This window comes from Aethalodelphis obliquidens, unplaced genomic scaffold (genome assembly GCF_003676395.1).
Source record: "Aethalodelphis obliquidens isolate GAN/ISIS:26980383/991018 unplaced genomic scaffold, ASM367639v1 scaffold8, whole genome shotgun sequence".
Taxonomy (NCBI): Eukaryota; Metazoa; Chordata; class Mammalia; order Artiodactyla; family Delphinidae; genus Aethalodelphis; species Aethalodelphis obliquidens.
Window position 1 is genome coordinate 47,769,156 of NW_020837952.1, and position 25,102 is coordinate 47,794,257.

Genomic DNA, 25,102 nt, shown 5'->3' on the forward strand with positions numbered 1-25,102 from the left:
GGAACACTCTTGCACTGTTGGTGGGAATGTAAACTGATACAGCCACTATGGAGAATAGTATGGAGGTTCCTTAAAAAAACAGAACTACCATACGACCCAGCAATCCCACTACTGGGCATATTCCCTGAGAAAGCCATAATTCAAAAAGAGTCAGGTACCACAATGTTCTTTGCAGCACTATTTACAATAGCCAGGACATGGAAGCAACCTAAGTGTCCACTGACACATGAATGGATAAAGATGTGGCACATATATACAATGGAATATTACTCAGCCATAAAAAGAAACGAAATTGAGTTATTTGTAGTGAGGTGGATGGACCTAGAGTCTGTCATACAGAGTGAAGTAAGTCACGAAGTAAAAAACAAATACCGTATGCTAACACATATACATGGAATCTAAGAAAGAAAGAAAGAAGGGTTCTGAAGAACCTAGGGGCAGGACAGGAATAAAGACACAGACGTAGAGAATGGACTTGAGGACATGGGGGGGGGGAAGGGTAAGCTGGGACGAAGTGAGAGAGTGGCATGGGCTTATATATACTACCAAATGTAAAATAGATAGCTAGTGGGAAGCAGCTGCATAGCACAGGGAGATCAGCTCGGTGCTCTGTGACCACCTAGATGGGGGGGATAGGGAGGGTGGGAAGGAGACGCAAGAGGGAGGAGATATAGGGATATGCGTATATGTATAGCTGATTCACTTTGTTATAAAGCAGAAACTAACACACCATTGTAAAGCAATTATACTCCAATAAAGATGTTAAAAATAAATGGATGAATTGATGTCTCCACAGTCTGTTTTAGCTCTAAAGTACAAGGGTAAGAAATCTGTGGTCATAAACCACATAGTGATTGCTCTCCTTATCTCTGCATTTCTTCCTCCATCCCTCCCACATTCTTAGTCTCATAATTTAATTTAAGTTCCCTTCCCATGCAATTTCTTTTTAAAGGTATTGTGATGACTTAAAGGTCAAGCAGGTTTAAATTTATTAATTTTTTTACAAGTTAACAAGGATATCAGTGTTTCCTTGGAACACTGTATAAATGAATTATTAAAAGCACAGTAAGTATCAGATACTTCTTAATGAAACATGCTTTATTTTCAAACTAAAAGATTATTTAAGGAATGTATTCTTTTTTACTGGGAAAACACATCAAAAATCTAACCAAGCGTAGACTGTATTTTACATGGTCTGTTTGTTTTTTATGAAATATGCACAACTTCTTTGGGTAAATATACCTCCTTAAAAGGCAACTTTGTTGCCCCAGCTAATTATGCATGTTCTAGATGTATTACTTGGAATTTAAATAAATATATAAAACACACGAATATATATTTGCTTTGGATGATTGATTCTCTCGGCCAGCTCCTTCTCTGAGCTAGAATCAACATTCCCATCTACTAGCATCCCTTCAATGCCCCATTGCCAGTAACAGCCTTGTGTATCATGTGATGAAAGATGATTTCTTTGGGAGAGGAGTGCTTAGAAATATGATACAAATAAACACCAGGAATAGCAAATTAGTACATTTCTTCCTAAGCCTTACAAAAGCTGAATTCAGTTTCCCTATAAAAATATGCTTCCCTAATCCAGTTTCCAGACTGCTAATGCTACTCATTAAAATCTAATATTTAAATGTCAGCTAAGAATTTAGGATTATCAGTCAACAGGAAATCAGTCTACTCCTGATATACAGATAAAATGTCTTTTCTTTGGCCTGAATTATTTTTGTGAGGTGGCAGGTGGGGGAAGGTAGGAAACAAACAAACCTTATTTCGAGGAGTCCCTAATAATCACCAAACTTCCCAAGGAGTCCATGGCACAAAAATGGTTAAGACTTTCTGTCCGAAAGAAACCCTCAGAATGTGTTCAGGAGACAATATAACAATACTCACAGTCTTGATTTTTAATAGCAAAAAACTACAAACAACCTAAAAGTCCATTAAAAGAAGAATAGATGAAAAAATCATGGAATATTTATACAATGGAATACTATATAACTAAAATAGATGAACAACAGTTACCCATATGAATGAATCTCACATACAACGCTGAGCAAAAGAAGAAAGCCACCTAAACACAAATGCATTGATTCCATTTATAAATTTCAAAACCACGCAAAACTAAAACCATATATTTTTAGGTATCCAAATAAATGCATAATCATAGGGAAGAGCAAAAACTTTTTAGCCATACAATTCTGAATCAATAGTTTGCTTTGGGGAGGAGGGAGGAGCAGATAGGTAGTTTTAGAAGGTATAGGTACTAGGGTATTGGTAGTGTTATAATTCTTAAGCTGACTGGTGAGTGTCCTGGTGGTCACTGTATTATTACTCTTTATACCTTGTACATGTCATTATTGTTTACCTATTCAATATTTAATATGCAATTAAAAATTTTTAAAGGGAATTCCCTGGTGGTCCAGTGGTTAGGACTTCACACTTCCTCTGCAAGGGGCACAGGTTCGATCCCTGGTCAGGGGACTAAGATCCTGCAAGCCGTGTGGTGTGGCCAAAAAAAAATTTTTTTTCTTAAATACAATAATTTTTGGCTGGGAGTTCATTAACCCTGGCCTAGTGATCCTCCCTCATGTGACCATGTCATTCTGTTCCAATCATGCAAAGAACCAGTGATTGCCAATGTCACTTAGTATTGTGAAATGACAACCTGAAAATCAAGAAGAAAGTCAAACTGAAGACGTTTCTTAGTTTAGTAATAATAAGCAAAAAAGATGGAAATAAAACATATACAAACTGCTAGAGGAAACTAACATTTATTGACTATCTCTTACATGCTAAATAAAATTACTTTAATGCTGTTAATATCCATAGAATATTAAGGAAAGATGCAGTCAGCAGAGATCAGGCCCTGAACAACTTAGGTGTTCCCTCTTCACCCTCTGCCTGTAGCCCAAAGATGTCTCTGCTTCTAACACCATCCCTTTTCAAGTAGGAAGACTTTGTTGCCCAGCAGAACATTTCACTGGAAAAAAGAATATTCATTCATTTAAAACTATTTATTGAATGCCTTTCTAATATATTACTCAAATTTGAGAAATAATTTTTTGAAGTAGCACACCAAAATATTTGTGGTGGTGGTCTTGAGTATGGGGATTATGGACAATTTTACAATGATGAACATGTGTTGCTTTATGATAAGAAACAAAACTCAATAAACTAAAAAAAATCCCCATAAAACAAGACCAAAAACCACTTCTTTGTCTAAGCTCAGCATGGAGGTCTGTTTTTTCCCTTTACTAGGTGAGATATCATCTCAGAGAACAGATTTAAAAGGATAACTTTGACATCTATAGGAATTTAGTAATGGATATTGCTAGAAAATGAAACTACCTGAAAAAAATTTTAATTGCAGATAAAAGGAAAAGAGTCAGAAATACAGCTCTGAACTTCTTTGACATAAGTAAACAAACCCTGAAAAGAAGACAATTTATTTTTATGGGAGGGGATAAAAGTAAGGGGCAAAGAAATAACTGAGATATTTGAAACCTAGAAAATCAATCTTTTCTTGATATTAGAAGGGTCTACAGTCATTAGTTAGAGACAGAATATGGAGAAGAGCAGAGAATAGAACTGGATGTACAAAGGCAAGGAGCATGCTTAACTAATTAACATTTTAGAAGAAGCAGCTATGAGAAGTGACAAGTGTGAAAACCCAGATATGATCAACCTGGACTTCTGTAAGGTATGAGATACAGTATCAGACAAGGATTCATAAATATAATTACTGCTGCTGTTGAAATGCTAGCACACTAAGAACTCTATGCTAAGCGTAGAGAATAAAAGGATGTTGATTTGGAATCACAGAGAGAAACACATCTACATTAGATTTGATTGTTTGGCATATTTACACCTGTAAAAGTACAAATACTCATGAAAGTGAGCTGAGATCTACATAAAGAAGAGAGTTTGCAATTAAAAATTTTTTAGAAAAGTTAAGGCTTAAAAGAGAAGAGCAGCAAAAGAATAGACATATAAATCTATGGAAAAGAATACAATTTAGAAATAGACCCACATATAGTAAATTGGTTTTCGACAAACATACTAAGGTCACTGAAGGTGAGGAGGACAGTTTTCCCAACAAATGGTGCTGCAACAGCTGGGTATTCACATGGAAAAATATAAACCTCAATCTGTATTTCACGCCATATACAAAAATTAACTCAAAATGGATCAGAGATACAAATAAAAGCTAAAACCAGAATATTTCTAAAAGAAAATATCCCTAAAACTCTAGGGATTGGCAAACATTTCTTAGGACACAAAAAGCACTAACCATAAAGAAAAAATTGATAAACTGAACTTCATTAAAATTGAAACTTCTGCTATTAAAATACATGATTAAGAAAATGAAATGACAGTGCACAGATTGGGAGAAAGTATTTCCAATGCCTATATCTGACAAAGGACTTGTATCCAGAACATATAAAGAACTCTTACAACTCAATACCAATTTAAAAAATGGACCTAAGATTTGAACTTCACAGAAGAAAGCATGAATGGCCAATAAATCCATGAAAAGATACTCCATACTATTAGTCATCAGGTAGCTGGAAATTATGATCACCATGAGATTACCACCAATACACCCACGGGAATGGGTAAAGGTAAAAAGACTGACAATACTAAGTGGTGGTGAGGATGTGAGGCACATGAAACTCTCAAGCTAATGGTAAGGCAGATGGTATAATCACTTTGGAAAACAGCTTGGCAGTTTCTTATAAAGTTAAACAAGCATCTTCCACGCGATCCAGTAATTCTACTTCTGGGTATTTACTCAAGGAAAATAAAAACATATGTCTATACAGAGACTTGTACAGAGACTTGGATATACTCATCCAACAGAATGCTAAGGAGCAAAAATGAAACAAATTACTAATACATGTAACAATATGGATAAATTCCAAAAATATATGCTGAGTAAAACAAGGAAACAACAAAGAGTACATACCTAGGTTCATTTATATGAAATTCTAGAAAAGGGAAACCTAATTTATGGTGACAGAGAACTGATCAGTGGCTGCCTAGAGCCAGGGATGGATGGGAACTGACTGCAGAGAAGCAGGAGGGAGCTTCTTGGGGGTGAAGGTAACGTTCTATATGTTGACTGTGGTGGTGGTTATATGGTTGAACACATATGTCAAGACTCATCAAACTCCACACTTTACATGGGTGTATTTTACCGTATGTAAATTATATCTTAATGTTATTTTCCTTTAAATTGCTTTTGTAGGTTGGAGAGGTCATCTTTGTATGTCAAGTAGCAGTGGAGCACACAGGAAGGGTTTGACAAATATCTGTTGAGCTTTTGAACCTGTTTAGAAAGGGAATGCCTAAATATATACAAGGACTCTGGTAGAGTTTTCTTCCCAGCAACAGCCTAGAGCAGGAGTCAGCAAACTACAGCCTGTAGGCCAAATTTGGCCCACCACCTGCATGGCCCATAAGCTAAGAACGATTTTTACATTTTTAAACGGTTGAAAAAAATCAAAGGAAGAATAGGATTTTGTAACCTGTGAACATGATACGAAATCCAATTTTCAGTGTCCATAAGTAAAGTTTTTTTGGGACACAGCCACGTTCATTTATTTACATATTGTTTATGGTAGCTTTTGTGCTGTCTTGGCAGATTTGAGTTCTTATGACAGAGACCATATGGCCCGCAAGGCCTAAAATGTTGCTTACCTGGCCCATTACAGAAAAAGTTTGCTGATCCCTGCCCTAGTATAGAGCCTCTTCCCATTATCCTCCACTAATGAAATTACCAGGTTAAGTTCTTGACACTTTTACTTATCCTGTGATGGAGTAGACATAACAAAGTCTTTGAAGTAATACAAATCTAAGTTCAAATTTTATCTACTACTTAACTACTTCTATTACTTGGGTAAATTTTTAACGCTTTCAGTTTTTATATTTGTCACTTGAGAAGTAGGGAAGACAATACATATCTCAGAGGACTGCTCAAAGGATTATATGAAATAATGTGAATAAAATACATATTGTCTGGCAGTTAATAGACATCATAAATATTAGTTCATATTGTTCTTCTAAATGAGCCATTTAAGAACAGTGGGTTGTCAAATGGGGCAGAGGAAGAAAAAGAATCTGATCACCCACCAGAAGTTACTGTTCCCTACTTTGCCTCAGTTCTACTCTGGCAGAAGTTAGTTATCAACCTTCCTTTACATTTTTTTTTTAAGCTCTTAATGCCTATTTCTATACTTAATATAAATGCAATCACTTATTACGTGCTCTTTTTGTGTCTGGCTTCAACCTTAGGTTTGTGGGATTCACAATATTGTTGTGAATATACTGTTGCATAAAGGTGTAGATCATTCATTACCCTTGCCCTATTCATTGTGAAATACGTTTTATTTCATTGTGAAACTTTACTTTTTAAAATAACGTTAAAGTTTAGCATTCTGATCAAAAAGAATAAAATACCTAGGAATAAACCTACCTCAGGATGCAAAAGACCCGTACTCTGAACACTAAGATGCTGATGAAAGAAATCGAAGATGACACAAACAGAAGGAAAGATATATCATGTTCTTGGATTGCTTAGAGGAATCAATATTGTCAAAATGACTATACTACCCAAGGCAACCTTCAGATTCAATGCAATCCCTATCAAACTACCAATGTCATTTTTCATAGAGCTAGAACAAAAAATTTTTAAACTTGTATGGACATATAAAAGACCCCGAATAGGGCTTCCCTGGTACCAAAAAAAAAAAAAAAAAAAAGACCCCAAATAGACAAAGCAATCTTTTTTTTTTTTCCTGTGGTACGCGGGCCTCTCACTGTTGTGGCCTCTCTCGTTGTGGAGCACAGGTTCCGGATGCGCAGGCTCAGCGGCCATGGCTCATGGGCTCAGCCGCTCTGCGGCATGTGGGATCTTCCCTGTCCGGGGCACGAACCCGTGTCCCCTGCATCGGCAGGCGGACTCTCAACCACTGTGCCACCAGGGAAGCCCTAGACAAAGCAATCTTGAGAAAGAAAAATGGAGCTGGAGGAATCAGGTTTCCTGACTTCAGACTATACTACAAAGCTACAGTCATCAAAACAATATGGTACTGGCACAAAAACAGATGTTTAGATCAATGGAACAGTATAGAAAGACCAGAAATAAACCCACGCACCTATGGTCAATTAATCTAAACAAAGGAGGTACAAATACACAATGGAGAAAAAACAGTCTCTTCAATAAATGGTGCTGGGAAAACTGGACAACTATATGTAAAAGAATGAAATTAGAACATTTTCTAACACCATACATAAAAATAAACTCAAAATGGATTAAAGACCTAAATGTAAGGCCAGATACTATAAAACTCCTAGAGGAAAACATAAGCAGAACACTCTTTGACATAAATTGTAGCAATATTTTTTTGGATCCGTCTCCTAGAGGAATGGAAATAAAAACAAAATAAACAAATGGGACCTAATTAAACTGAAAAGCTTTTGCACAGCAAAGGAAACCATAAACAAAATGAAAAGACAACCCACAGATGGGAGAAAATATTTGCAGTTATGCAACTTATAAGGGATTAGTCTCCAAAATGTACAAACAGCCATGCAGCTCAATATCAAGAAGGAAACAACCCAATCAGAAAATGGGGAGAAGATCTAAATAGACATTTCTCCAAGGAAGACACATGTGCTTCTCCAAGAAGCACATGAAAAGATGTTCAACATCACTAATTATTAGAGAAATGCAAATCAAAAGTACAATGAGGTTATCATCTCACACCAGTCAGAATGGCCATCATCAAAAAGTCTACAAACAATAAATGCTGGAGAGGATGTAGAGAAAAAGGAACCCTCCTACACTGTTGGTGAGAATGTAAATTGGTACAGCCACTATGGAGAACAGTATGGAGGTCCCTTTAAAAACTAAAAATAGAGCTACCATATGATCCAGCAATCCCAGCCCTGGGCATATATCTGGAGAAAAACATAATCCGATCAGATACAAGCACCCCAATGTTCACTGCAGCACTATTTACAATGGAAACAACCTAAATGTCCATCGACAGATGAATGGTAAAGAAGATGTGGGACATATATACAATGGAATATTACTCAGTCATAAAAAAGAATGAAATAATGCCATTTGCAGCAACATGGATGGACCTAGAGATTATCATACTAAGTGAAATAAGACAGAGAAAGAAAAATATCATATGATATCACTAATATGTGGAATCTTAAAAATTGATACAAATGAACTTATTTTCAAAAAGTAGAAACAGACTCACAGAATCAGAAAATAAACTTATGGTTACCAAAGGGGAAGGACAAATTAGGAGGTTGGGATTAACATATACACACTACTATATATAAAATAGATAATCAACAAGGACTACTGTATAGCACAGGGAACTCTACTCAATATTCTAATAACATCTATGGGGAAAAAATCTGAAAAAGAATAGATATATGTAAATGTATAACTGAATCACTTTGTTGTACACCTGAAACTAAAATAATATTGTAAATCAAGTATACTCCAAAATCAAAATTTTAAAAAATCCATTAAAAATAATAAAGTTTAGCATTCTGTTTAAGTGGTTAAGATGTTTAAAAAACCTACTGTTAAGTAGTCATTTATAGAATATTTTGTTTGTACTTGTTAAACATGTAATATTACGTTTTTAAAAAGCATCATCTTCAAATTGTTTTATGTATATGTTTCACCTCTCCATCAGATTTATTCTCTCTTTTAGATGAGAAATCTTGTCAAATATTTGCCCTATCACCCAAACAAAGTACACTCAATATATCTGGAATCCAATTTAACAAATATTTATCTTTATCTAACATAGAAAACACTGTGATAAGCTTTCTGGAGCATTTAGAGAAGAATAAGACACGGTTATTGCTTTCAGTGAGATCAGAATCTAAATGAAGAAATATAATTGAAATGCCAAAAATAATCCAAGAATAATATAAAGCTGAATATTCATTTTATAAATATTTACTGTACCAGGCAGGGGCTGAATGCTGAGTCTAAGATGATGAATAAAACATAATCCCTGAATGCGCCTGAACTGGCAACACAGTCTGCTGTCCTCTGGGAGAAAAACGGAAGAGATCTTCAGCAGAGCTGGAAAGTAACACCACAGGGAACCTAAACTGAAGTTCTCCAGAGCACTTCCCAAAGCAGATGACTCACGGAGGTTGATTATTAACCAAAGATTCTCAGAGCAAAGAGATGAGCCCACAAAGTAGACAGCTTCCACCTAAGACCAGCAAAGTAACAGTTATGGTTACAGATAAAAGAATGGTTTTGGACTTTCTTTTGGCCAACCAGAACCATTGCCAACACTTCATGTTATACCTGAATTAATGTTACAGATGAAATAAAACAATCTGTATCTAAGCTAAAAGAAAAGGCAGTCTGGCTACCTAGGGAATCATTAGGACATGTTTTCTTGGTTAGGCCTGAAAAATCTTAGGTTATGGTAGTGAAATATATTCCACTCCCTTCTTACAATACTTCTAATTATTCTTTATCTCACACTTAATGTTTATTGTCCAGTGTCTCAAATGTTTCACCCCAGCCACTGTCCCATCAGATGTTTCAATAAATAATTCAAAGACCCCTCCTCCCAAAAGGAATTACACTGATGGACTCAAACTGAAAATCAGATACCCCATCTTCAAGAAGAATCAACAACAGAGGTGAGGGTCTGGACAATCCTTAACGAAATCCTGCAGCTTTGACTGAGTGAGGAACAAGAGTGGAGACTGAGAAAGTAAGAAGTTCCCACACTCCCAGGAAAAGACTGATCTTTAGCCATGGTAACAAGAAGCCACCAGAACTGATTTTAAATTCATTCAATCAATAAACAACTTGCCGTACTGAATGCATTTAGAAGGCAGCCGATCAATGATAGTCCTTGCTTCTGAAGTAGGCAATTAGGAACAAATCCGGTCTAATAAATACACCTCTGAGGACCAACTATCAACAGTAGTCACACCCAAGTATCCACATCTCTACAGATGACATAGGCCTACTCAAGCTTTTGAATATCTGCCCATCCCTGAACTCCAGGCATCCCTAAAACCCTACAAAAGATCAGTAATTTGCGCTGCTTGGAGAGATTTCCCCTGATCCTTTACAACAGTGAGCAATAAATTCAATTTTGTTTATCTACTTTGGATATTGAATGACGGTCTCATCATCTTTTGACACCCTTTAAACACCCCTTTTAATAAATGCAAAAATCTTTAGAGACCTTTTGCTTTTACACATTTCCCTAGATGGTACAAAAAAATCACAACTTAGGTTAGTCTTGTTATGCGGAACTAACACAGACATTTAGCTTTAAAATAAAAAAGAAGTATGGAGCTAAACGTCTATTTTTTTAAATAGCAAAAAAATTTAAATTATCGAATCATTCAAGTCAGTATTTTCTGGCTGAATATTCTGGGGTCACAATCAACCAAGATTTTATTCTGGCAAATTTCTTGAAAAATAGTTTTTAGGCTTTCCAAGTAAGTGCTTTCACATAGCTGTGTTATAAGATTTTTTTTTTTTTTCCCAGATGATGTGAAAATTCCTCTAAGTCACGTCTGCAATTGCAGCAGAACTCGGAGCACAGGCAGTAACATCCTGACCAGCACGCTAGAAAAAGAGGACTCGGCTTCCCTGGTCCTAACTGCGTCCTTGTCAGGCTTGACAGGATGGAAGAAAGCTCCCTTTCTGAATGCCTTGCTCCACAGGGCTCTGGCATGCCGTGCCTCCAATGAGGCAGGCAATCATTTCATCTTCTGTGCTTAATGGCCTGGAGCCCAATCATACCTGTCCAGAGAATTAATCATAAATATGGATTTAGGAAAGTGTATCAATTTTAAGACCCTACAACCTAAGCTATAATAGCATAACACACTATTGTATCACAAAAAGACAATCCCAGGGCTAAAAAGGAATCTCAAAAAATCACCTGTTTCAACTTCCTTCCTTCACCATATTAATCAACTCCCAAAGTTAAAGTAGCTATTCTTACAACTAGAAAAAAAATTCTTAGAACTGTAGGTCCTCCCTTTACATTTCCTTTATCATTCTCTTCACACTTTCCATTCAACCCAAGCTGACAGACAGAAACCAATTAAGAGACAGAGGCAGAACAGTCACAGAAAGAATAAAGAGATCCTTACTTTCCCGTTGGAATCTGGTGGACTTAAATCCTGAGAAATGAGGAAAAAATGTGAGTGAAGTCAGGCAACCTGTTAAAATCTCCTGGTCGCTTAGCTCTTTCCTTTGAGATGCCATCCGGGAATAGGATTTGACTCAATGTCGTAATAAAAGAAAAGACATAACCACACCATTTAATAGGGGCCTACTATGTGCCAGGTATTATACCTGCTGTGCAAAGAGGAATCATTATCCTCATTTTACAGGCAAGAACAATAAGACCCCCCAAGGAATTAAGTAACTTGCCCAAGGCTAAGCCAATTAACTGGCTCAGCTATTGGGTGGGTATCCTGGGATTCCAATTATGGCCACGTTACCACCATATGGCTACATTTTCCTTACATAGAAGAATGACTCCAAGGATTGAGTCGAGTATTAGAATCATGGTAGAGACTCAATGCTAGATTCCACAGGATCTGACCCACTCAGTGATACCCTAAGAGACTCACTGCGCCAGTAATCCACAGCTATTAGAGATGATGATATTAAAATAAGACAATAACAGCACCTTACATGCATTATCTCATTTCATCCTTATAACAACCCACAAAGCAGGTCTATTCGTAGCCTCTTTTTACAGCTGAGAAAACAGACGAGAGATTACCTTGATCAAGGTGACACAGGCAGTGAGTGGTGGCAGTGAGTGGTGGAAATCAAAGCTCAAGCCCTTCCACATTATATGACACTGCATCAGAGGAATGTGTCAGATCTCTCAAGTTTGTTGGGAGTGGGAAAAATGTTGAAAATCATCGTTCTATAGAATAAAATGAACTCTTCAGTCTGGTCTGCAAGACCCTTCATGATCTTGTCACAATCTGTAGTTTTCAACCTTATTTTCTATCACTCCCTTTCATAAACCCTATGCTCCAGAAATTTTCTTAGTATTTCTGTAAATACCCTGAGTCTTCTCAGTTACTTAATGCTACTTCCTTTCTGCTGAAGTGGCATTTTCTGTGGATTCCACAAAACAAAATTTTATCCGTTATAAAGGTTCCCTCCCTCCCTAGAAATATACTCTCCCACTACTGAACTTCCGTAGCACTTAGTCCTTCTCTCAGGACCTATTCACGTCCTTGACTGGACTCCTACTTGACTTCAGTAGGCACAGATTCCACATAAACTCTGTGGAACGAATGCAATTTGGAGGCAGAACACCTGGCTGGAAGAAATATGAAGATCTAATGAAACCAGAGAGAAGAGGCAGCTTTAAGCCTCCAAGAACTGCCATCCTGAAAACTATGACCCTCCCTAAGAGCAAAACAAAATGTCAAACTTGTTCTTGTAAAACACAATTGGTTAGGATTGTAGACTGGATCTGGACTCCGTCTTGCTGAGTGGACCTGGACCAGCTACTCAACTTCTCTCCAGGTCGAGTGCCTCATGTGTAAGTGGGAACTAATAGTATAACTTACCTCATTGGGCTGTGTTAAGTACTCAGTGAGTTCATACATGTAAAGTACCTAGAACAGTGCATGGCTCAGAATGAATGCTATATAAATATTTGCTATCACCATTTTGGAAACTCTTAAATATATATACTGAAAAAGTGGCTCAGAACACCAAACCTCAAGAAGGGATCTGTCAGAGACGGAAAATTTTCAGAATGAACAATTTAGGGGATAAGGAGATAAGCCGGCTTTTAATATAAGAGAGCCAGTACTCTTTTCCTCTCAAAAGTTGCAGATCAAGAGGAGATAAAGCTGAACACTATAAAATAACAAAAGTCAAATTATGGCAGAAAGAGGCAAATACAGACTTCTAGGTAAAATACAGAGATATTAGAACACAGAGGGCACCCAGGAACCTGAAAGAGACTGTTTTAGGCTGAACAAATGTAAAAATAGATAGCTTCTAACTTAAAAAGACTAATTCAAAATTAGCTGTTTGGACTTGAAATACAATTTTTAAGGAAAACAACATTTTATGTATTGCCTGGGTTCTCTGGCTAACCCATAAAAGCCAATTTAACTTAATATTACCTTAGCAGCAATTATAGATTTTAATATTAAAGACTGTTTTAGTTGCCAAATAATGTTAATATTAGCATATACATTATTAATTATGTACAACAATGCTTTGTAACAAATCATCTTTACTGTAGGAGTGGGAATTCACAAAGTCAACTATTAGAAATGCAGGAAGGGATCTGAGTGATAGCTAGGGCCACTCTACTTCCTGGTTTGCCCTGGATAGTCATGGTATGCTTGTGACTCTAATCATAATTATTAACAGCTCCCTTTCATTCTCAAAAGTGTCCTGGTTTGAACTAAAATTATATGGTTACCTTAGTGTTAGTATCTTCACCCTTGTGTTACAAGTGAGGAAACCAAGCCACAGAGCAGGGCTGTGACTTAGACAAAGTTAGGGACTTAGGAAGGGACCAGACTTAGAACCCAGAAATATCTAGGAGTCTTCCTATTACACTGCCTGGACTCACCAGTAACAAGGTAATGGCAATGACTGAGATGGGCAGGATTTGGACACCAGCAATACACATGAGATATAAAGTCTATGCGAGCAAGGCTCTCCCCATCCTGGAGGAACTTTACAGGGTCAGATGCTGAGGGCTGAGAGATTTAGGGGATCTTTGTGTACCTAAGCCTGGCCTAGTTCTCTGTGCACTTGCGGCTTCTTGTCCACCACCCCTACTGATGTGGGAAAGATTATGAGAGAAATAAATTAGTTTTGGACATGTTAAATTTGAAACAACATTTCAACATTTAACTGGAGATGTAGAATAGGAAGCCAGACTGGAGATATCAGTTTGGGAGTTAGCAATGAAAGGGTGGTATCTGAAGCTTAGGGCACTCATGAGAAGAGCAGGAAAAAGAGTCCTGCAGTAAAGAACAGGGGTCAAAAGGAAGGTGAAGGGTGAGGAGATGAAAAAGGCCTTAGCGCACTGAATAACCAGCTCCAAAAATGAGAGGAAGACAAAAATAATGTCTACAACAATAATGATGATAAACTGCAGCTACTACCACTACTGGAAACTTTTTACGTTCCAGCAACTCTACCAAGTACTTTATATACATTAGCTTAGTTCTTATTACTATCCTCTGAGGTAGGGAAAAAAATAAGGCCAGAGATGTTAGGAAACTTGACTGAAGCCACAAAATAAGCAGCAGAACAGAAATTCAGACTCAGCTCTGCCTCTAAAGAGCTCTGTGATCTTTCTACAATGTTCTGCATATTGGATCTTATCTTCCCTCTTTTCCACTTTGTCCTTTGTATGTGATGATTTATAAGGCTTATAAGTATTTTTCTTCTGTGAAAACATTTATTTGTATGTCTTTGTAGTTAAAATAATGACACTGAGTCATGTGAATGTGACTTCAGAACTAAGATGTTGCCAATGCTTCTGTTAGCAAGTACGTGGACCATATTTCTGCCCCAAGCCATGTTCTACTAGATGAGAAATGGAAGCTGTTTGCTCTTAATTTGCACTATTTGTGCTGTGGGTGTGTTCATGGTACAAGCATAGGTTTCAAAACAACCACGAACTATTATTTATAAAACAGAAACACTTCTTAGGAAATTCATATTCAATACCCAGATGATTAATTTTATTATGAGGGTCACTCATTTGCTCATTTAAGTTTGGCTTGGGCTTTACTGACAATAATTTTTCTTAAGAACACGAACTCGTTGGGAAATGTTAAGATGGTGCAATTTGCACATAAGTATAAAATGAAAAAACAAACACTGCCTACTGAAAGGCAGTAATAAAAACTAAGGAGACTTCTGCTTTCAAAATTATATTAGTAAGAAGTATAAGTATTACTATTTTGCTAAGAGCAGTTTCATATTTATTGATATTAATTCAAGTTTCTCATCAGCTACAGTATATATTCTGATCCTCCCCTCCAAAAAAAAAAAAACCTATTAAAGCACTTTTAAACAATGAAATCCAGGCATAAGCACAAAGTGTGATTCTGAAGTTACACAGGAAGATGCTTATAACTTACTGTTATAAGGAGGTAAGTCTTATTTAGGCTCCTCTCTAATTATTTTTTGCATTTAAGTCTCATCTCCCACAGCCAAGAGAAGATCCTAAAGGGCAGGGACAATATCTTCTATTTCTTTTGCACAGAGACTAGCAAGATGATGTGCACTACAGTTGACAAAATCCCGATATTCATATTTTTAATTTTACGAAATGAGAATTTGTCATTCCACCATTTAAGGGAACCACTTTGTCTCTCCCAATTAAAAAACAGATACAGCCAGGTTTTCCACAAGCTTTCACATGAATTTCCCATGGAATTTGGTGCTGCTAGAAGTTTAGAAAAGTTCTTAGTAACCTAATTTTCTATATGAAACAATCAGTGCCTAAAAGAGGGAATTAAATTTTCATTTAGAAGTGTTTTTGAGTCATTCTTTATGAATTATATTAACGAACACTATGTTGGAATTTAGTAGGCCTCTAGGGCTAGAAAAGTCTCATTTTTCTTTCCCACTGAAATAGTTTATAGCAGAAAAAAAATTAATATACTCCATACGTGCCTATCTTTTTGCCTTTTGTAGGTTATGTCATCCAAAGTTTAAGCTTTTATCTCTTCACAGACAAAGGAAGCATATTTAGCAATTCAAACACAAAGGAGAACTAGCAGAGGGTTTAAATTAAGTAGGGAAATGAACGACAATGTACTGCTCTTCCTTCTTTGCTCAAGAGAGCATCAGTCTGCTTATTTGATTGATAGTTATCATTGTACCTTCTCAGGTTTATTATGCGGTCCAGGTACTATGTCCTTGAAAAAAACTGCAGGGAATAAGGCAAATAAAAGAATTAGAAACAGAAAACCCTGAGGAAGATATCAAAATTCCCTTCTGTACATCTTACTTTTTTTCCGGTACACGGGCCTCTCACTGTTGTGGCCTCTCCCATTGTGGAGCGCAGGCTCCGGACGTGCAGGCTCAGCGGCCATGGCTCACGGGCCCAGCCGCTCCGCGGCATGTGGGATCTTCCCAGACCGGGGCACGAACCCGTGTCCCCTGCACCGGCAGGCGGACTCTCTACCACTGTGCCACCAGGGAAGCCCCTTCTGTACATCTTAGAAGGAAGGCCAGCAAGGTCCACCACAGCCTGGAATTCCTTATTACGCTTTTGATATCACAAATTAACAGGTTTTGAGCAGTCAATAGAGCATCTGAATAAGAAAGACGTGAAGGCAGAGGAAATGACTGCTTAGAGAGAAAGAACCCAATCATCTCTAAGTTTGTAGAAGAAAGTCTACTCTGGTTCTGTGAAATCAAAGTTGTGGGTTCAGTGGGCTAATCTGTTGACACAGATGAAAAATTCTGTTCTAAAGCCAGTGACTGTACCCTTAGCCACAGCTAGCAGTCTCACAAATGCTGACTCATGGCACAGAAGGAAGAATGGGTGATCAGCATGGTCAGCTTGGTGCTGACCCATCCTTAATGCTGAAAAAAAAACCCCTTAAAATGCAGTGTGGTTGGTGGTGTACTAAATATGGATGCCTTTTGCACATTACTCCAGCCTTGACATATTCCAACTACTCTGACTGCTCTTGGGCACCGGGCAGGAACAGGAGGAAGAGTATAATCCGTCACACCTACTGACTGTGGTTCAGTGGACTTAATGACACAACAAAAACACATTCGTTATGTTCCTTCTAATTTCAAGACACATAATAAATACCTAAACAATGAAATGTGTGACATGTAAGCAGATTTTTAAATTTAAAAAATAGCTTCAAAAAACGGAGTCAGTGTGCACTTAAGATGAACAAGACATGAACTCGACTATTCTAAGTCTCAAACAATTTCAAACTCAAGTTTACTTTTTACTTTTCACTTTAAGTAAGAAATAGTCAGCTACAGGACCAAAATTAGGAAGTCAATATGCTCTGAAAGGGCTTCCCTGGTGGTGCCGTGGTTGAGAGTCCGCCTGCCGATGCAGGGGACACGGGTTCGTGCCCCGGTCCGGGAAGATCCCACATGCCGCGGAGCGGCTGGGCCTGTGAGCCATGGCCGCTGAGCCTGCGCGTCCGGAGCCTGTGCTCCGCAACAGGAGAGGCCACGACAGTGAGAGGCCCGCGTACCGCAAAAAAAAAAAATGCTCTGAAAAACCTTAATTTAAAAAACTCCTTACTATGTAAAAATTCAAACATACACAAAAGTACACAGAATACTACACATTATCCCCACAGCAGTCTCACATTCCATCCTTCAGCTTCATCAATTTTCAACTCATTTCCAATTCCCTTTATCTAAAGCCAAAAACCTTGCACTTTCCCTGGATATCAAGTCATGTCATCTCTAAACATTTCAGTAAATCCTTGTAATTTTGACTGAACCCTGATACAATTTGTGATATTTTGTGTTTTACTTTTCATTACCTTTTATTTCCTTTCTTTTTTTTTTTTAATTTTAAATACCTAGGTCAGTGAAAGAGAGAAAATTTGAGCAAGAGAAGAAAATTCAGATTTTTCAGTTTTTCTGGAATTTCTAGTACCTAAATACAGTTGTAAACTTTCTTCTTCCTGAAGGGGGTGACAGAGCTAGCAAGATACAGTCATTCAGTTTAACAAATACTAATTGAGCACTAGGAATGGGGCTGGGTGCTAGAGATTAAAAAAATGTGTAAAACAAAGACCCTTTCTCTAGAATGGGTGAGACAGACACAGGAACAGATTATGTTAATGTGAAGTAGAAAAGCTAGGATAATGGTATTCACAAGGTACCATGGGAACAGAGAATAAAGGCACCAAATTAGGTATTCAAGAAAGGCTTCCAGGAAGATGACAGCTGAGTAAATGCAAAAATACTGCAAAGAACTGTCATGATGTCATTATAATAAATTCAATATAAAGTTTCTTCCAAATGGATTTCCTTCATTCAGTTGGCTGGGGAAATTAGGTGGTGTGGGGAAATTTCCTTAAAGAACATTAGTCTGGGAAGAGAGTGAAATATCAAGAATTCAAAAAACAACGACTCTATCATGTCTTGTGGAGAATACCAAAAGAAAAAAGTCTTGGTCTCTCCCCTCAAGGAGGTAGGAATCTAGGCGGAGAGAAATTAAACAGGCATTAGAAAATTTTACTATATAATATTCAATCAAAATATAGAGTCTAGTGATGGGAAGACTGGTGTGGACTGAAATATTTGAATAAGGGCTGGGACTTAAACCAAGGTTTTGAATATAAATTTAATCCACATCCAAAAAGGAAGTCAGTCAAGTAAAGGATATTAAAAGATGAGTCTTAAGTGGTGAAGGAGTCTTTGTCTTTAAAAAGTACATATTTAGGGACTTCCCTGGCAGTCCAGTGGTTGAGACTTCGTCTTCCAATGCTGAGGGTGCGGGTCGATCTCTTGTCGGAAAACTAAGATCCCACATGCCTCATGGCCAAAGAAACCCAAAAAAAACATAAAACAGAAGCAATATTGTAACAAATTCAATAAAGACTTTAAAAAATGGTCCACATCAAAAAGAAAAAAGTCTTAAAAAAAAAAAGTACTTATTTATTCTGTCCATCTTTGGACTGAGTGAAGTAGGCAGGGAAAGGTCAAGATTTTTTATCTCAACCTCAGTCTCTAAAGAGATGTGTGAATGTGTGTGCTCATGTATGTGTTATATATGTTAGTGTCAGAGCATGAAGATTTGATTTGACAATTTACAATCTCATTCTAAGCTATTGCATTGAAATAATGCACAATGTCAGGTGCAAAACCAAAGATCTACTCTGGCAGATTATCTGATTCTTAGGGAGAAAATAAAAACTAAAACCCATAAAAATGAAAGTTGTAAAAGACACATAAGAAAATTCAGTCAATACTATAAAATTTAAAAAAAATCCAACTGTTATTCAGAGATTAATGGCTCACCATTTACAATTCCATGTTAAAACAACAACAACAATAGTGTCAGCTAACACACATATAGCATCTACTATGAAGCAAGCTTTATGTAATTAATTCATTTAATCCTCAAAAGTGACTATGAGGTAGGTAACACTATAAATCTTCCTTGACTTATGATGAGGTTACATCCCAAAAAACCATGATAAGCTGAAAATACTGTAAGTCGAATGTGCACTTAATACAACTACCCTACTGAATATTGTAGCTCAGCCTAGGCTGCCTTAAACATGCTCAGAACACTAACATTATCCTACAGTTAGATGGGCAAAACCATCTAACACAAAACCTATTTTATAATAAAGTGCTGAATAGCTGATGTAGTTTACTGAATCCTGTACTGAAAGTTAAAAACAGAATGGTTGGGTACAGAATGGTCTTAAGTGGATCGGTTTATCAGTTGGTTGCCCTCATGAGCACGTGGCTGACTGGGAGCTGTGGCTCGCTGCCACTGCCCAGCATCATAAGAGAGCATCATACCGAATATCACTAGCCCAGGAAACGATCAAAATTCAAAATTTGAAGTACGGTTCCTACTGAATGCGTTATCGCTTTTGCACATCATAAAGTTGAAAAATCGTTAAGTCGGACTGTCTGTATCCCTCCCACTTTATAGAGGAGGTAACTGAGACACAGAGAGATTAATAATTACTCTCCTCAACTCTAGTTTTTCAAACTTTACTGGTCAGAATTTGGGTCAGAGGTTAACAGAAGACATATAGGAATACTGTGAGCATAAGGTTGAAATCTAATATTTTTATGAATTCAGAATAATTTCTTATATCCTTCATGAACTTAAGAGAAATGATGCATGATAGTATGTTGGCACAGAACCATAAACATAAACATCAAATCCATCCATGAAGTGAAGAGGGATAAGAAAATATATTTGAAATATTTGCTCTAAATAGGAACTTGCTCTAAAAATGGCATGCTTACAAACAGACCAAAGAATAGTCTCTTAAATATTTCCCATAGGATTGAGGAATGCATCTTTTTCATAATACTTACACACATGGAGAACATAAATTATAATAAATGACCATATCATATGTAGCAATAAAGATAGCCAGTAGTAAAAATGCATTTGAAGTAACTGTTGTCCCTACTGAATAGTAGAAAAATATAACTCCCGAGGTGGAATTAGCTGCTTTTTCTTCCAAGCTCTGACAGCAAATTACGCATAGCTATTCCCAGCGTTTATATTCTATTACAATATAATATAGTTATTTGTTCATGTAGTAGTCTTCCCTCCAGGCTATGAGTCCTTGAGGATAGGGTCTGAATTTATTCATCCTGGGATTTAAAACCCATCCCTGCACCTAGTAGAATGAAGGTTTATTGAATGAATGAATGAATGAATGAATGATTTGATAAGTGACTTTTAACAAAATCTTGGGTGCTATAAAGCATTATAGAAAAGTTAAAAATATCAATTAAGTCATAAGCGTTTTTGTTATTTTATGAGCGGATTCTTGTCTCCTCTGCCTGGCATTTAAAGCCTTTCTACATTGGCCCTAATCTACCTTCTTAACCTCACCTTCTCTTCTTTTAGTTATATCCTCTGTATGAATTACTTGCTCTTTCTGGCATAAGCTCTGTGCTTTCTCATCTCTATGCTTTTACTCAGTAACCTCCAAAAGTTTTAGCTTATGCAGCCCTTTCAATATAAATGAGTATACTTACGTAACACTGTGCTAATGTTTACTGTAAAGCAATCATAAAAACAGGAGAAAATAGACATTTTAAACAAATGAGGTAGACATATATAAATAGAAGTTTTAATCTTCTCTTTCTGCGCACAATGCATTGTTTTGCACGTACTTCACTTTAAAAATCACTGATTTACACCAGGAGGACAAATCTCAGAGAGTATTTGTGAGAATGAAGTAAATCTGTACATGTAAAGCACTTAGAACAATGCTGGTCATACAGGAAACACAGTAAATGTCAGTTAATTTCATTAACATCATTATCATCAATGCAGTTTCTTTCCACATACTTACCCTCCAGCTCCACTCCTACAAACCCCCTGAAGGCCAAATTCAAATGTTATCTTTTCAAAGAATTATTTGAATGCATCTCTTAAATTAGGATTTCTCACTGTAGGAGGTACCAAATCCTACAAAGCTTAGCAAGAAGCCATGGCTAAGAAGCCAAAATAGAGCTGCAACAGTTGGAAAAAAAATTTAGGATGGGTTTATGGAAAATGAGGCAAATGGAAAAAGATGTGATTATTAACCCAAAGAAAAGTAAAATACACAAAAAGGAAATATAATACAATATCTGGCTCTATAGTAAACAATGTTTAGATAGACCCAATAATAGAAACACTGACTACTAATTTAACCAAAAACTGTTATATAAACCATATGGGAAAGATGTGGCATTATAACAGCCCCCAAACCCTCAACTTCTATTAGCAAAAGTCTAAAGAAGATTAATCATGAACTAGAAATTTAGGCATATTACTTTAAAACTTATAGATAAATACCAGAAGAAATTTAAGAACAATAGGGAAAAAGAGAAGATTTTCTTTCTAGAAGCTTCTAGAAAGATAAAAGTAGTTCTGTACCATGAGATCAGCAGTGAGAATGGCATGTGTTGTTCTTTTCAATGGTAGCAGGAGAAGTTAAAAAGCAAGGAAGCAATGCCTTCAAAATTCTAAAAGAAACAATTCTATATCCAGTCAAGCTATTCATGTAAAAGCATTTTACAAAATGCAAAGACTCAAAAATTTTTCTCCTATGCAGCAGTCTTTCTCAGGAATTTATCTGAAGATGTGTTCATACAAAAGAAGAGAACAAATAAAAGGGAAGACACAGAATCTAGGAAACAGGAAATTCAACGGTTCTATTGATCAAATCATATTAAAAGTTATTGGTTTTAAGAAGATCAAATCAATATGAAGGCATTCAGCTGATTTTTGAAATGTTAAAATATTTCTTATGCCTTTAGATTTACAGTTACACTTTTACATCAATCTGAGCATAAAAGAGATTGCAAGAGGTTTCAACTCTTACCTGTAACACAGCAGCAAATAAGTATACTACTACGAAGATTATAGTTAAAGAAGTGTGACCACTTTTCATCAAATGAATAGTGTAGAGGAAAATTAAATGCCCAGGTATCACTAAAAGCAGTAGAACTTGAGCAGACTTATTATTTACTCCTGTAATATAAAATGTAAAAGTTGTTAAAATCATATTTTGGTGAATAATAGGTCACAGTTGTTAAAATTTGAGGATTACTTCTAGTTACTATAGTGCATAGAATCACATAAAATTCAGTTTCTAAAAATAAATTTTAACTATTTACAATTCACTTTATTTTTAAAAATTCTCCCTATATGTTATATATTAATTAAATAAAAGGTGGTTGATAAAAACATGCTATGAAGAACACTGGTCAAACTATAATATCTATTATAAAAACAGAGGAAAGACAAAAGAAAAAATATGAAGTTCTTAAAGTACTGAAATGTGGTTTTTTTCCCTACATCATTTAATTCCTTTTTATTGACCATTTTAATGACTAAATGACATCTCATGATCTTCTAATAGAGGACCTTTGGTTATGAAATGTTTTAATTTTATTTTTCCTTTAGAATTCTTTCACTGCAATTAAAAGACTGGGCATTTCTGATCCTCATTCAAAAGTTACATTTATTACATTACATTTATTTTCATCAGAAAAAAAAAACTGTCAAGAATTTAAAATTGTGGTTTAGTTTTTTGGATATCATACGCCTGGGACAAAATAATGTCCTTGTAACTGAGGTTATCCCCTCTCATTCTGCTTAGAATCAAATGCCTACATTTAGAAAGGTCCAAAAGATTAATATACAAAAGACAGATGGTATATCTGTCTCCCTAAATCACCTAACAGTGCTTTCTTATATGCACAAGGTTCCTCTTTCCTGACTCCTAAAGCAAGATATCCCAGAGAAAGAGAAAAACTATACAAAGCTCCTCAGCAACTGCAGAATTGATTCAAATTGTTTTTTTTGTTGTTCACTGAGATTTAGTGAATACAATCTATTCTAGTATTTAAAATCTATTTAGCTCTCAGAAATGGAAAACTATGCAATATTCACAAACAAAATATGTATTCAACAAATGTTGCCTGCCTATACTCATAGAGAGCAATAGTTCCTGAAATAAAATATGCAAGAATCCATAAGCACCTACCTGGACCAAAAAAAGTTCTAAATGGGTAGTAACCACCTTTGGGTTCATCGGGCAGTTCTCCTGGAATGCTGTGTAAATGGAGGTAAGTAGAAATCCTGCTAGCCTGAATGGCTACCAAATTACCACCAATACCTGAAACATAAGGAAAAACAAACAAGGTAGTTATCTTCATATTTTAAATAATGTGCATACATTCAACTGAATACAAGCCTCTTTATGTCACATCCTGGGCCAAGAAAATAAACAAACAAAGAACTCTTCTGAAATGTTGATTTATTAAATGCTGAGGTAGATATTCCAAAGACATAAAATCACTGCTGTGAAAGACTCATTCATTATTTTTTCAAATCTAACTCACTCTTTGGTCTGAAAGCAGAGTAACTAATTTTTAAAAATTACTATCACAACCAAGATATAAAACTAGGTAACAAGATATTCCATGTTTATCATCTTAATGACAGGGAAAACAAGCTAGATTTATTCAAATAGACAAGGCTTGATACATGTCTCTCAGGTTACTAAAGAAATGGGTATAAGACACTGAAAAAATTACTCAAGAAAGTCATCTTTTAACCTAGATTATCTTCTCAAATACTCAGAGGAAGGGGAGTTGATGCCTAGAAGTGAAATGAATTCCAAAGGGTGGTAAGTGCCCCCAAGGTAAGTTAGGACACCCAAACTCTTTCTCCTTTAACAGATTATGGGGAGGAAGAGGTAGTAGTCATAAAAGCAAGTAGGAAGGAAACAACTGAAAATTTCAAATTCTTTAATGCTGAGTGTGGGCTAACATAACCATCTAGAACACCTAGGAACCCTAGACACAAGGGGAGTCTACATTCACGGGTCAACTATTTCTGCAAGCCTCCCCTGGGCACTTGTGAGACAGACTGAGGTAGGACAGAACACTTGAGAGAGCCGACCTTGGTGGCACACAGCAAGAAATCACATCCATTTCTGACTCCCTCTCTCATATGAAACAAAAGCTGCTTGAGGTGATGAAGGAAACACTCCAGCTACCTGACCCCAGGCAAAGATCAACTGCCACTGGAGGAAGAGTAGAAGCAAAAGCTGTCTACTGCTGGAGAAGTGGAAGGAAATCTTCCTGCTTAAGACCAATCTGAGTGATTGATTGGTCTTAAGAAACATTGAGAAGGCCTCACCTCTGTGGACCAAGTGCATAGGAACTGCCTAAGATTGAGACTAGTGCAAGAGAATTCCAAATCCCATCCCATGCCTTGCACCATGTAACAAGCATCAACAACCTACCATGAGAAGAGAAGCAAGAGCACAGATAGTTAAGCCTTTCATGCTCCAGGCATACAGCGCTCCAAGCTTCACACTGAGCATAAGGTAGCAGGAGCTCATTGATAAATCTGAAGTCAGTGGTGCACTGAAGGTAACTATAACAACCACAAAAACCAGACCCGGCTCAACTACTGATGAGACTCACACAGTCCTCCATACTAATGACCTAATAGAAGAAAAAGCCTGCCTGTAAGGCATAAATAATATTTATCTCAATCTCCAATGTTCTTTTATACACAATGTCCAGCATTTGATAAAAAATTTCTGAGACAGTAAAAAGCAATAAAGAAAACAGACTACTGTCAGGAGTTAAGAAGTCAATAGGACCAGACTCAGGACTCAGGTGTTGAAACTATCTGACAAGAACTTTAAAATTACTATGATTAATATGTTAAAGGATCTAGTGGGAAAGAGGTTACAATATGCATTATTAAAAGATGGGAACATAAATAGGTTAAAAGTAAAGGTACAGAAAAAGATATACCATATAAACACCAGGGGAAAG

General features: G+C 36.6%; 1 protein-coding gene across 2 annotated transcripts in view; it reads right to left on the bottom strand.

Annotated features, from left to right (window-relative positions):
• The window catches only part of SLC41A2 (solute carrier family 41 member 2), a 130,785-nt gene that overhangs the window by 13,679 nt on the left and 92,004 nt on the right, over positions 1–25,102 (bottom strand). For both annotated transcript variants that reach the window (XM_027107413.1, XM_027107414.1), the window contains 2 exons: positions 23,293–23,424; positions 22,126–22,274 (listed from right to left, as the gene is read on the bottom strand). In XM_027107413.1, the coding sequence (XP_026963214.1) occupies positions 22,126–22,274; positions 23,293–23,424 (281 nt within the window). The remainder of the gene's footprint in view (positions 1–22,125; positions 22,275–23,292; positions 23,425–25,102) is intronic.